The sequence below is a fragment of the Mobula hypostoma genome, chromosome 12 (genome assembly GCF_963921235.1).
Source record: "Mobula hypostoma chromosome 12, sMobHyp1.1, whole genome shotgun sequence".
In the NCBI taxonomy this organism is placed as follows: domain Eukaryota; kingdom Metazoa; phylum Chordata; class Chondrichthyes; order Myliobatiformes; family Myliobatidae; genus Mobula; species Mobula hypostoma.
This window is the reverse complement of record NC_086108.1, coordinates 39,122,301-39,137,501: the sequence shown is the minus strand read 5'-3', so window position 1 is coordinate 39,137,501 and position 15,201 is coordinate 39,122,301. Positions and strand designations below refer to the sequence as shown.

Here is a 15,201-nt window from a genome sequence, read left to right as displayed (position 1 = left end):
GGGTACAGAAGTGATTCTTTCTGTTCTGAAATAAGTAGTTTTAAGTGGGAAGTACCAAGGTTCAGTTTTAATCATTGAGTATTTTAAGTAAATAACTTTAATTATCTAATTTGGAAGATATATCTTCCAATAATTCTGCAACTAAATTTACACTGACTTAATATACATCTAGTTGATGATTTGCAACCTATTATATATGTATCAAGTGGGTCATTTTATTCTATCCTTTAATACATCAGGAAAATTTGCACTTTGTTAATATTGAAGATAACAAAATGACTATATTAATGATATTTAAGCAGTTGCTTGTCATTGTGGAAAAGGTTTCTTAAAACCATCAGCAGTGTTATCTTGATGTAGAAGTCTAAGTAACAGACAAAAGCAAAGGAAAAACAGTGCAAAATCTAAAATAGTCACCACATCAGCTATCTTCATGCATTATGCTTTTTCCTGACAAGTAATACTATACTTGTCTTTTCACAAAGTTTTTATGTTTGTGTAAGCTTTACTTTTCAAAACTGGCTTAGAGGGAAACTTCTGTATTGGTATAATTTCAAGTGAGAGCAATGAGTAATTAAGTTGTGCATTTATGACTTGGTAAATATCTTGTAATCTTTTGCAGTTATTTGCCTTGGTTTGAAGTTTACTACAAGCTGCTGAACACCTTAGCAGACCTTCTGGTTAAAGAGCAGGTAAACTATTTGCTTGTGCCTCTTACTTTTCATGGTTCATTTAACTTGTTAAATTACATGACACACAAACAGAATTATTTCCATTTATTACCATAATCCCACTGTCAAATTCAGGTGTGAAAAACAATTTCTATACCATTCTAGGAGCTGGAAAATGTAACCTTGATGTCAGATTGGACTGTAAAAATAAAATTGGAATTGTGTCTTGAACCAACAGGCAAAAGTTGCCAACATCAATGAACAATTTAAATTGCAATTCTGGTCTATTAAGCACATGGATGATTATTTCCATGTATTTAATTGTCTACTAACAAATATTTATCAATACCATGTAGTTTATTGGAAATTTTTAAAGTTTTGTTCACTGAACTCCAGCAACAATACACTTGATAGAAGTATTTGCATTACCGAAATGTAACACTCGGCCTTATCAATTCACGTTCGTCTAGGGAAAACTGCCGTCTGCCTGCCCAAATGTGTCTCATGTTTGCATAGATGCTGTGTAATGCGCCCTGGTACAAACCCACAATGTAAAACAGCAGACAGTACACAATATGCGATCAAATGATTACACTTTATAACTCTTATTTTGTGATGTGATTAGTAGAAACAAATATAATAAAAGGTGCCACTCAATAAATTTATCAGTTCTGTGCACAAACTAATTTGTTGGAGCTCACGCTTCCCTCGTTCATCCATAAATGACCTCCGACAACCTCCGAACCGTCAAATTCTGGTATCCGTCGTCCTGGGTCCCCCGAACGCTCCTGCACTCGTCCTTCCTCTCCACTTGCCTCGCCGAAAAGACTGCGAGCTCTTCCGGTTCCCACCATACAAGATAGCATAACAGGTCCTTCATTGGTTAGTTCCCCCGTTATCTGTAGTTATAACCCAAACATCGCAGCTACAGAGAACCATTACCTCATCAGTTAACATTACAGAGAAGCCATTTCATTATAACACTACAGGGAAGCCATTTTGTTAGCCTTAACAGTTAACAATACAGTTAATATTACTGAGAACCCGACATAAAGTTATGAATATCAATTGAACGTTAAGTTATTCTGTGATAATGATTTGCAATTTACAGTGAATGACTTGTTCTGGCCAGTGACTCTGGGGGTGGAAGGAGGGAGAATGGATTTTAAAAAAGGCAATTCCCTCAACAAAAACTTGGCTTACAGGAACCTTCTTGCAGCAATTGTACCAAAGATCAGAGTGACAACTGGCCATCACCAAAGTGTGCCAGATGAAGCACCATATTGAATCTATGGATTAAATCTTGAACAGCCCACAAAGCCTTGCATTCTTGCTTAGTTTGATGATGGAGCTCTGCAGAATTATGAATGCTTTTGACTTTCAGAAAGATTTGCAATCCATTCAATCACTTAGTCTTTGTACATGGAAGAATTATGCACTTAAAACATGAACTATTAAATGAAGTCAAATTTAAAACTACCTATACACACAATAACTCTTGTTTATCCACTCTCTACTGAAATTATTGGACTAAACCCCCCTACACCAGGCGTAACTCTGGCACAGGTTGTTCATATGTTTGTACCAGACTCTATGAAGTTCATCTTCATAATGCATTCTTGAAAAATACTTCAAACAGCTGACAACAACTTTGAGTTTCTGTGTCTGTGACTGTTGAGTTTGCTGTCAATTAGACTTGGAAATATCAGCAGTTAGCCAGCTGATTGCCAATATTCCTTCATAAGATCTGTTCCATTTGATTAACTCCTAATTTTCCCTCAACTTGCAATGAGAAACAAAATATTGATTCCAAGAGCTCATGTACTAAGATGCAAGCCTGTGAAAGATCTGAGCATTTACCATGCTTCTATTGACTTGAAAAGCTTTTGAAATCTGTCCTAAAAACACATCTGCTACCATATGGTAGTGACTTGAAAGGATTTTAGGTTCACATTGCAAGTTGTTGCTACTTCTCAACTTTTGTACTCCAGGTATTCTCTGGTCTGTGCTCTTGAGGTAATAACCTGTCCAATTGCAAATCATGGAAATGTACAGCATGAAAGATGACCATGCAAAAGATGGCCATTAGTTACTTTTGGCTGCTGTTTTGCTCAGGGACCTACAGATGTGTTACTTTCAAATATATTTTATGTAGTTCTCTTTTGAAAGCCACAACTAAAATTGCATCCGCAATATCTTAAGACAGATCATTTCAGAACATAACAACTTGCTGCATTAAAAACCCTCACTTCATGCTTTGATCTTCATCACTCAAAATTATGTGTTTTGGTTCTGAAGCTCTCTGCTGACGGGGACACTTCCTCTTAATTTGTTTCACCTAGCCTTGTCAAGCACTTGTACACATCTTTATATCCTTTCTTGAGCTTCTCCACTGAAAGAGAACAAGCCCTACTTCACTAGTTAATCCTCACAAATGAAATCTTTCATGTTGGAACTATTTTAGCTGAATTCCCTCTTGGCCTTTTACATCTTCTGTAAAGTGTGGTGACCAGAAAGACACCCAATACTCAATTATGGGCTAATTGATATTTTATAAAAAGTTACTGTTTCTTCCTTACTTTAATATTGTTTGTTAATCCTACTACCAAGTGCTTTGTAAATCACTTTCTCAACTTATCATGCCATCTTTAACTAATTCAGTACATATAGGCCAGTGGTCCCCAACCTCTGGGCCGCGGACTGATACATTGCCGCGAAGAATGCAGTAGTGCAGCGGTAGTCGGAATGCACCCAGCACATCTTTGAGGAAAAAAAGCTGAAATAAACAAGCTAATTAATTAGGTGCCTCCCGGCACGCAAATGTCAGCCCAGATCAGAGGCGGCGCAATCGGCAAGGGTCTCGGCCCGAAACGTCGACTGTACCTCTTCCTAGAGATGCTGACTGGCCTGCTGCGTTCACCAGCAACTTTTATGTGTGTTGCTTGAAATTCCGGCATCTGCAGATTTCCTCATGTTTGAACTCTTTTGTACCTTCTATTCCTATATCCTTCAGGAATATAAGATGCGCGCTAAACAGGCCATGTGATGAATTCACTATCATCGTAGATATCCTCTCTGTGGCTGCCTTCCTCTCCTCCTCTTCCCTCCAGCCCCAGCAGCTCCCCTCTCCCCGCCTCTCCCCCTCTTCCCCTCTCTGACAGCTCCTGCTCTCTCAGCAACCTCTCACTTTACCATCACTTTGATTGCCTCCTCTTCCTTGGCAAAGAAAGATGCAGATTATTCACCAAATATTTCAAACGTGCTATCAGCTGCGTATAGTGGGATCTTATTGATTGTTCACAAGGCCCATTCCTTTTAATATCTCACTAACATTCACATGGCCTTGAAAACTTATAGATTTCTTTTTTTATGTTAAGTGCTAACTTATTTTGATATTCTCATTTTCCCTCTTTTTACTCATTTCCCTTCTGAGCTTTCGGTGTTCAGCCACATTCTCACTTACACTTCCAACATGATGTAAATCATGCATCCACTTTTTACATTACATTACTTCAAACAGGCATTGATTGCATTATCTTTTCACTCTCTGTAAAAGCTGTCAGTTTTCTCTAACAGTTTTGTCTGCCAGTCTTTAACTTCAGGTTATCTGGACTGGATCCCCTTTCATTCTACTGAAGTTAGTGCTCATTTAGTTATTAAGTTCTAATTTGGTTAATCCTTCTTTTTTCCCCATAACTAATCAAAATCTTTTGATTCTATGATTATAATCCTTCAAATATTTCTCCTATGATATTTAATCCATTTAGCACAACTCCTCCTCTAAAGCTAGATCAATAATGCATGTTCCTCTCTAAGACAATAACACACTGAACAAGGAAGTTCTTAACTACATTCTGAAGCGATTCATCTCTCTCGGCCCAACTCCCACCCCTCACCCTCCAGTTCCTTTCACATTATCTCAATCAATACTGAGATGGTTAAAAGTCCTTTTGTATTCCATGGGTTGTGCACCTCAATGTGATCTTTTCCTCCTCATCAGTGGTCTAACCTTGCCGCCTTCTCCTTGTGGATTTATAGTATTTGAAAGTACTAATGCTAAATTAAATATAAGATATCAGTCTGAATGGGTACAGAAGGGTGCCCAGAATAAATCCATGAATTTAAATATAAATTTATCTCCATTGCTTTAATTAAAGATAAATTGCTGACTTTTTTAGGCTTTGCTTTTGAGTTGGGTAGAGAAAATAATTACAGGTAACATTTATGCTTTCATTAGAAGATTGAATTCTATCATCATTGGGATGGTGCATAGAGGACAAATTGTTTCTGCTTAATTCTTAATTTTTAGTTTTTGATTCCACTTAAGATAAGTTCCTAATGTCTAATTTGTGAAAATTCTTATTTGACTTGCAGGAAAATGACCTGAATGATATTTTACAAACGTTATACAAACATGAGGTGCCATTGCCTAATACTCCTGTCAATCTCAGCCTGGTAGGTTTATTTTTTTAATTTGCTTACTTTAAAGTCAAATTCATATTTTAGCAATTTCAGACATTGGTCCAGTTTTGTGTGCCATAGGCCAAAGCAAACGGGACTCCTCGGTTTTTTATATTTAAGTAGCCAGCTGAAGCTTTTCATTTCCTGCTTTGGTTTTAAATTTGGTAGCCCACTATGTGATAGTTCAATAATAGATCTTCGTTATTTATCTTAACATGTTTTACACAGCAATTTACTTTTGAAATACTCTAAAATTGTATTCTATTAAATGCAGAAGAGAAGCTGGTACAGAGTAAGTTGTTGCTCTTAACAGATAAATAAATTAAATTCAACTATCATTATTTGCAAAATTTTCAATTCTGTTATTTTAATAGCAACATTTGGAACTGAATATGAATTCACATTTTGGTCTTAGTTCCCAGTTGAACTTCACTTTGTTAAAGAGGTTGGCTGTACATGAAGATATTGGAGCTGAGTCTGTCAATACAATATAAGATGAAGAAACACAGATGGTTGTCTTTGCACTTCCATGAAGACAGCACATTTGTTTATTAGAAGAGCAGTCCGAGGGAATTGCTATGGTTTTTAGACAGTCGTGAATTGCTGACGACAACAATTTTTTTGACTAGAACTGTCCTGTGTATGATCATGTTACCAATGTTCCATGTCCATGCTACTTTGAAGTTAAGCAGCCTTCCAATCAACTCATATCATTAATGGAAGGATATTCCTATCCAGCAAATCAGTAATTAACATAAAACATGAAAAGTAAAAGGAAAATACAAACATACAATGATTATTGTTCTGAAAAGAGTAGAAATTGGTGAAAGGTTGACACCAATCTCCATATTTGGATAGAAAGAGGTAGGTTGTAAGGAGCATTATAGAGATTAGGAAAAGTCGAGATACTTTAGGAGGGAATTCCAGCACAGATACTTTGGAGTGCTGGAGGAGGAAGATGAAAAAGATAACAGAGGGAAACGAGGAGAAGAACTTTATAACTGATGTACAAACCCCATTTCCAGAAAAGTTGGGATATTTTCCAAAATGCAATAAAAACAAAAATCTGTGATATGTTAATTCACGTGAACCTTTATTTAACTGACAAAAGTATAAAGAAAAGATTTTCAATAGTTTTACTGACCAACTTAATTGTATTTTGTAAACATACACAAATTTAGAATTTGATGGCTGCAACACACTCAACAAAAGTTGGGACAGAGGCATGTTTACCATTGTGTTACATCACCTTTCCTTTTAATAACACTTTTTAATCGTTTTGGAACTGAGGATACTAATTGTAGTAGATTTACAATTGGAAATTTTGTCCATTCTTGCTTGATATAAGACTTCAGTTGCTCAACAGTCCGTGGTCTCAGTTGTCTGATTCTCTTCTTCATGATGCGCCATACATTTTCAATAGGAGATAGATCTGGACTGGCAGCAGGCCAGTCAAGCACATGCACTCTGTGTCTACAAAGCCATGCTGTTGTAGCCCGTGCAGAATGTGGTCTGGCGTTGTCCTGCTGAAATAAGTGTAGACGTCCCGGGAAGAGACGTCGCCTTGATGGCAACATATGTCTCTCTAAAATCCTAATATACGCCTCAGGGTCAATGGTACCTTCACATACATGCAACTCACCCATGCCGTGGGCACTGATGCACCCCCATACCATCACAGATGTAGCTTTTGTACCTTTTGCTGATAACAATCTGGATGGTCGTTTTCATCTTTGGCACGGAAAACTCGACGCCTGTTTTTTCTGAAAACTAGCTGAAATGTGGGCTCATCTGACCACAGCACATGGTTCCACAGTCTTTCAGTCCATTTGAGATGAGCTCGGGCCCAGAGAACTCGCCGGCGTTTCTGCATAGAGTTGACGTATGGCTTCCTCCTTGCGTAATACAGTTTCAAGTTGCATTTGTGGATGCACAACGGACTGTGTTGAGTGACAATGGTTTTCCGAAGTACTCCCGAGCCCAGGTGGCTATAATTGTCACAGTAGCATGACGGTTTCTTAGGCAGTGCTGCCTGAAGGCTCGAAGATCACGCGCATTCAACAGTGGTTTCCGACCTTGCCCTTTACGCACTGAGATGTCTCTGAATCTTTTCATAATATTATGTACTGTAGATGTTGAAAGACCTAAATTCTCTGCAATCTTGTGTTGAGAAATGGTCCTTTTGAACTAACAATTCTCGCATGAATTTTGGCACAAAAGGATGAGTCACGACCCATCCTTGCTTGCAAAGACTGAGCCTTTGATGGACGCTACTTTTATACCCAGTCATGATATCTCACCTGCTACCAATTAGCCTGCTTAATGTGGAGTCTTCCAAACTGGTGTTACTTGAATATTCTGTACACTTTTCAATCTTATTTTAACTCTGTCCCAACTTTTGTTGAGTGTGTTGCAGCCATCAAATTCTAAATTTGTGTATATTTACAAAATACAATTAAGTTGGTCAGTAAAACTATTGAAAATCTTTTCTTTGTATATTTGTCAGTTAAATAAAGGTTCACGTGAATGAACATATCACAGATTTTTGTTTTTATTGCATTTTGGAAAATATCCCAACTTTTCTGGAAATGGGGTTTGTATTTATTAACTGATGGCCATCTCAATCAGTGAGTACGTGATTACTGGGTGTATAAATCTTGGTCTCTGCCCAAGGACAGAAGGTATCTGGTTATGGAGAAGTCAGCCAGGATCATCTTGGAACAGAGAATCCCAAGGGATTAGGTTTACAGCAGATGAGATAAGTGGAATTGTTGAATTAGAAATGGGAGTCTGGTAATTCCAAACTCTGTCCTACATAATATTTTTGAATGCATTTTAGACAGAACAGACCACTGTATGAAAATAATTGTTATTTTGACAATGTTTAGTTGTTTGTTTTACTTACTTATGATCTGCTTTTGGTTGTGATGAGCCCTTATTCTTGGGCGGTTTCTCAGAATTGAGGACGACTTGCTTCACTCCAAATTTTGGAGGTTCTGAGGTGGCAGTTCTAAGCTTCCACCAATGGCTGATGGGGCAGGTTACTTCTGCCTTTGTAGGGTCTCTGTGCATTTCTAACTCATGGACTCAAGGTTCTTGATACGATCCCAAGACTGAGACTTTCAATTAAAAAGGGCATTACATCAGCAATCTAATTTCCAAGCAGTAATTTTGTTACACACTATTTCTTAATTATCATTCAATTTTATAGATTTGCTCATATTGTTCATTTATTCAAGTTAGACTTTAGGACGCTGAGAAAGCTGCTTGCAAATTTTCTTTGTGATGCAGTATGTTGAATTTTGCTGTTAGCATCACTTATACCATGGAATAGAAAAATTTCAAATAACTTTTTGCAAATGTTATTTAAAATGGGCAACAACACTAATTTGCACTGCTTGTCGTTAATTGGCATTAAATATATATTTTGCTGCATTGCTCGTATGCCAAATTGGGCATATTCTGCCTCCTCCCAATATCTGAAAAGCTTTCTCAGAGTGTTAAAGTTTAACTTGGATAAATAAGTGATATGAACATCTATAAAACCAACTGAACTATAAATAAGACATAGTGTGTAGCAAAATTAGCTTGAAAACGAGACTGCCATCTGAATGTCCTTTTCTATCGAAGGACCTGTCCCAGTCCTTGGATCTGCTGCACATTCCACAGAGTGAGTTCCCAGCCAAGTAGAGTGGGAACCACATTAAGTCCTGGCTTTCTCTGGTCTGGTGTGATACCACAATGTTGGAAAACTCAATGGGGTTAAGTGTAACTGGTACCAGTTGCAGGCAAGACAGAATGGGGAGTTTGTTGTCCGGGAGCCGGGATGTTGGGGAGCAGTTCTGTCTGCGGGACGCAAACATTCACTCCTGAAGATGAGGGTAAATTGTGAGTGCAGAGTAAAGAGATGTCTATTCCACAAAGGTGCTTCTTTCCCCTATTGTCATTTTGCTGTTGGTATATTCTGAGTTTTAGGTTGTTACTGAAGGTTCACAATTTGTGAGTGTCCGTGACTTCAAAGAGCCATTTGTAACAATACAAAGCAAATTAGTTGGTATTATCGGTATGTATCTTTCTTTGTACTTGTTCTTATTGTAATATAAACTTCTGTTAATGTATGATGCTTCACAAGCCTATGTAAATACTGTATCATTTCAGAATATGAATGGAGCATAGCTCAGGAAGCTTTTACTGTTTTCTTTAAAGTCAGACCACATGTAATACTTTGTGTATAGGTTGTCTGCTCCTAAGTCACAGCAAAGATATTATTATCTTTTTGAGGATTAGTAAGCAGCAATTATAATTCCAGACACCTGGAACCAAACAGAAGGAAATGTTAAGGAATTTCCTTTGGGAGCTGAAAAAAAGATCATAAAGTTTTCAAGATCAAGGAAAAATAAATTAGAGTCCTAGAAAAGTACAAGACAGAAACAGATCTTTCAGCCCATCTAGTCTGTGCCGAACCATTTAAACTGCCTACTTCCATAGACCTGCACTCAGATAATCGCCCTCCATCCATGTCCATATCCAAACTCTTCTTCAACGTTGAAATCAAGCTCGCATGCACCACTTGCACTCCCAGCTCATTCCACACTCTCATGACTCTCTGAGTAAAAGGGTTTCTTCCCAATGTTCCCCTTAAACATTTCATCTTTTACCCTTAATCCATGACCTCTACTTGTAGTTCCACCCAACTTCAGTGGAAAAAGCCTACTTGAATTTACCCTGTCTATACTCCTTATAAGTTTGTGTATCTCTATCAACTTTGCTCTGAATCTACTACATTCCAAGAAATAAAGTCCTGACCTATTCAATCTTTCCTTATAACTCAGGTTCTCCAGTCTCAGCAACATCCTTATAAATTTTCTTTGTACTCTTCCAATCTTATTTATATCTTCCCTGTAGAGAGGTGACCAAAACTGCACACAATACTCCAAATTAGGCCTAACCAACAAATTGTCCAACTTCAGCATAACATCCCATCTCCTGTATTCCGTACTTTGATTTATGAAGGCTCGTGTGCCAAAAGCTTTCTTTTTGACCCTACCTACCTGTGCTACTTCTTCAATGAATTATGTACCAGCATTCCCAGATCCCTTTATTCTACTGCATTACTCAGTCCCTAACATTCACTGTGTAAGACCTACCCTGGTTGGTCCTCCCAAAGTACCACACCTCACACTTGTCTGCATTAAATTCCATCTGTCATTTTTCCAGGTGGTTCAGATCCTCTGCAAGCTCTGATAGTCTTCCTCGCTGTCCACTACACCACCAATCTTGGTGGCATCTTCAAACTTGCTGTTCTAATTAACCACATTATCATCTAAATCATTGATACAGATAATAAACAACAATGGACCCAGCGCCGATCACTGCGGCACACCACTAGTCACAGGCCCCCAGTCAGTAAGGCAACCATCTGCTACCACTCTCTGGCTTTTCCCACAAAGCCAATGTCTAATCCAATCTACTACCTCATTTTAAACACCAAGCGACTGAACCTTCTTGACCCACCCCCCATACAGGACCTTGTCAAATGCTTTGCTGAAGTCCATGTAGACAACATCTTCTGCCTTGCCTTCATCAACTTTCCTGGTAACATCCTCAAAAGCTGGTAAGACATGACCTACTGTGCACAAGGCCATGCTCACTATCCTTAATCAGTCCATGTCTATCTAAATAATTATATATCCAGTCCCTTATAATATCTTCCAATAACTTTCTCACTAATGACGCCAGGCTCACCAGCCTATGATTTCTTGGTTTATTTTAGAGCCTTTCTTAAACAGTGGAACAACATTAGCTATCTTCCAATCCTCCGGTACTTCACCTGTCTCTAAGGATGATTTAAATATTTCTGCTAGGGCCCCTGTGATTTCTGCATTTGCCTCCCACAGGATCCGAGGGAACACCTTGTCAGATCCTGGGGATTTATTCAACCTAATTTGCCTGATGACAGAAATTACACCCCCCCCCCACATTGTATTCTGATTAGGGTCCATGACCTCACTTCTATAAGAGTCTGTGTCCATCTTGTGAGTAAATGCAAATGCAAAAAATCCATTTAAGATCTCCTGTATCTCTTTTGGCTTTACCATTCTGATCTTCCAGCGGACCAGTTTTGTCCCTTGTAATTCTTTTGCTCTTAACATAGCTGTAGAATCCCTTAGGATTCTCCTTCAGCTTATCTGCTAGGGCAACCTCCTGCTTTTTTTTAACCCTTTGATTTCTTTTCGTGTTCTCTGGCATTTCTTATACTCCATAAGTACCTCCTAAACCAGCTATGCACCTCCATTTTTTTCTTAACAGGGCCTTAATATCTCTTGAAAACCAAGGTTCCCTACATGTGTTATCCTTACCTTTTATTCTGACGTGCACATACACACTTTGTACTCTCAAAATTTCACTTTTGGAGGCATCCCACCTACCAAGTACATCTCTGCCAGAAAATAGCCTATCCTCATCCGCACTTGCCAAATGCTATTTTTGGTATCAAAATTGACCTTTCTCCATCTTAGAATCTCAACCTGTGAACCAGGCATATTTTTTTCCATACTTACTTTGAAATTAATGGCATTATGATCACTGAAGGATAATAAAATTGGGAAGCTTGAGTCCTAGTTCTTACTACAGCTGAGGCTACACAGCTCCCAAGTAGACTGCCACTCCAACTCTTCATGCCCTTGTGACCATGTCTGCCTAAAAAGAGCAATGGAGGGCAATGCAGACAACTATTGAGGCTATCCACTTTGGTAAGAAGAGCAGGAAAGCAGAATATTATTTCAATAGTATGGGAATATTGAATGCAGGTTAAATGTACTTGTCTTAAAAGAAAACTGCAAGCAGGTCGAACAAGCATTCAGGAGGGCATTGTAAGTCTTTACTCATTACTACAAGTCAATCTTCTACAAACTGAAGGAAGTTTGGCTGAAGGACCTTAGTGGGACAGAACTTGAGGGCAGCACTGCAGCTCAAGTGGAGAGTCAGTGTGCCAATGGATATGCACTGTTGAGTACGTCTACATGAAACGTTGCCTTAGAAAAGCAGCATCCATCATCAAAGATCCTCACCACCTAGACCATGCTCTTTTCTCACTGTTGCCATCAGGTAGAAGCTACAAGTGCCTCAGGACTCACACCACCAGGTTCAAGAACAATTTCTATCCCTCAACCATCAGGTTCTTGAACAAAAGAGGATAGTTACACTCATTTAAGGACTCTGTTATATTGTTATTTCATACTTATTATTTATTGCTATTTATTATTATCTGCATTTGCATAATTTGTTTACAGGTCAGAGTCCCTGATGTTTACAGTTTACAGTTATTGTTCTATAAATTTGCCAAGTATACCTGCAGAAAAAGAATTTCAGGGTTGTATGTGGTGACATGTATGTACTCTGATAATAAAATTTATTTTAAACTTTGAACAGAGACACATGGTTTTCATCTGTGTGCTCTGGCTTCCTTCTATGTGCCAAAGATGTGTGGATTAATAGATTAATAGGCCACTGTTAATTGTTCCTAGTGTTCAGGTTAGTGGGAGAATCTGGGGGGGATTTGATGGTAATATTGAGATTAGCGTAGGGTATTGTAAAAGCCTACTTAATGGTTTAGGAGGATACTGTGAGCTGAAGGGCCTGTTTCTGTGCTGTTAAACTCTGTGACTCTCTAACTTCTGAGGTAGTGTGTAAAGTTTTGATCACGTTAAAGAGAAGATATACTTGGAAGCAATGCAAGAACATCCACTGGATTGATTCTTGTCAGAACGGGATGATTTCATGTTGCAGTATTGACCTTATCTTCATGTTGAACTCTATTATGCTGAAGGAGCTTGATAGGATAGACATTGTGGGAATATTCTCCATGCTGGCACAGTTTAGCACTGGGTACATGGTTTCAGAAGAAATTGTTGTCCAAGTTAGACAGATAGGAGGCAGTTTTCTTCTCTTTGTGGTTGTGGTTCTTTGGAACTCGCAACCCCAGAGAGATGTGAAACTTGACATCGTTGAATACATTCAAGATAAATTTCTTGATGCAGAGTGCAAGATTGCCACCAGGTTGCAAAAGATCAGGTGATCTGGCAGCAGAACTTGGAGATTTGAAGTCTGATAGTTATATTGTTAGGACAGAGGATGAAAGAAGCTGGAAAACAGTTCAATGCATTCATCAAAGCAGCAGATATTTTGTTGAATATATTAACATTTGAGAAGGAACAAAAAATTAATGGCAAACTTGTGAGTGAGCATGTTCAGAATTATAAGATTTGACTGTACTGACAGCAAACCATTTCCTGTTTCCTGCCTATGGGCACAAGATATGAGCTGTATCATCTGATTTGAATGTGAGCAATGAGGAAACTGGAAGTAAAAGCTGAATTGAGGAAGAAAGTTCTTAAGTAAGATTTCTGTACTTGCAGAGAACTATTAATTTCCTTCAATTAGACAGTTGTCCACATACTGCAACTTATGCTTGGCATCTGTCTGTTTCGAAGGGCAATGGGTGATGATAATCATCATCATAAGTGTGGACAGAAGGTATGGAGATTCTGAGATGCCTAGTCATCAAGATCTCCCTCTCGGCCTTATAGTGTAGTCCAAAGGAAAGCTTATGAAGCAATATGCTTGGCTCCAGCTTGGCTGCAGGAGCTGCTGGAAGGATGTTCAGTGACACCCAGCTACTTCAGGGGCTCCACTCCAGATTTACTGTCTGGGTTTACTCCCACAGCCTTCGTCTCTCCCAAGGCTGCCCACAAGGCGGTGGACTATTTACCCATAGTTGGGGATCCGGTTCATGAGCACCAGGGTGTGTCTACACACCAGCGAGCCTGCATGCTACATGTGCAGGGGTCAGACCACCCCCCTGTCCTCTATAGTTCAGTCTGAGTCCGAAAGGAGTTTAGATTCCGTGTGTCACCAGTGAAGAGGCACTACGTGAGGCTGGCTGTTGGAGAGACTATGTACTGGCAAGGAGAGACTTACACACTCAGCTGTCCTTTTCACAAGACTGCTGGCCAGCGGTGGAAGCTGAACGTCAGGGCGACAAGCACTACCCACTACACTACCACACTAGATGTACCACTGTAATGTATACTTCTGATGTAATTACTCAAACTTAGTGCACTGTTATATCATTTAAACAGTTCCCTGAGTAACTTGCCACCAGCGCAGAAGGTTAAAGGTTCAAATACGCTTCAGAGAATTGAGTTGAAAATTGTAGGTTGACATTCCCATCCTGTGATGAAGAACTGTTGCTCAGTGTGAGTTGACATATTTTGTATCTGATTTTAAGCAGAAATCCCATCTGACTCCACAGGTGTATGTAAAGAATCCCATGGTACTATTTCAAAGAGCAGAGGGATATCCCTCTGGTGCCCTGCTAAATATGTATCTCTGTTTCAACACCATTAAAACAGATGAACAGGTCATTACCACATTAAAAATGCATAGTTGTTTTAATTATTTCCAACTGTTGGTAAAGGTGGAAAGGTTTTCCAACAGCAAGAGTTGTTAGAAGACCATCATGGCAATGTGTGGCCAGGGCTTTGGTTCCTATTGCCTGTAGTCTACCCACTGCTTATCACAGAACCAAGGCGTGCATTGGGAGTCACAGTCATTTAATGTGGCCACATGAGAGACTGCAATGCCTGGGCTGGGAGTAATGCAATTCCACCTGTTAAAAATGCATCTCTTATTTGATTTTATGGGTTTTTTTGTGTGGGTCTCATTTGCATTAATTGTTCATCCTTTTTGATGTTGTGCACCATGTACCAGAATTTCTTCTTTAAAACATCTCTGCTGAACATTCCATTCAAAGCATGGCAATTCATTCAAAACAGCAATCCTTTGTCAGACCACGAGAGTGTCAACCTACATTTTTTAAGTTGGTTCTCTGGAGCAGCGTTTGAACCTCCAGTTTTCTGCAGAAAGTTACTGCCTAAGCCACTTACTTCATTAAAAAAAAAGTGCACCCAGCAATGGTGATTTTCATCAAAATATAACTTTGTAAGCTTAGAGAACTTGCAATTTAAAGCAACATAATAGTTCTCTGTAAGTGTTGGAACCATTGGTC

General features: G+C 38.9%; 1 protein-coding gene across 3 annotated transcripts in view; it reads left to right on the top strand.

The window, feature by feature from the left end:
• Positions 1–15,201, top strand: part of dennd1b (DENN/MADD domain containing 1B) — a 330,960-nt gene that overhangs the window by 191,208 nt on the left and 124,551 nt on the right. For all 3 annotated transcript variants that reach the window (XM_063063866.1, XM_063063865.1, XM_063063864.1), the window contains exons 6-7: positions 623–692; positions 5,046–5,126. In XM_063063866.1, coding sequence (XP_062919936.1) covers positions 623–692; positions 5,046–5,126 — 151 coding nt within the window. The remainder of the gene's footprint in view (positions 1–622; positions 693–5,045; positions 5,127–15,201) is intronic.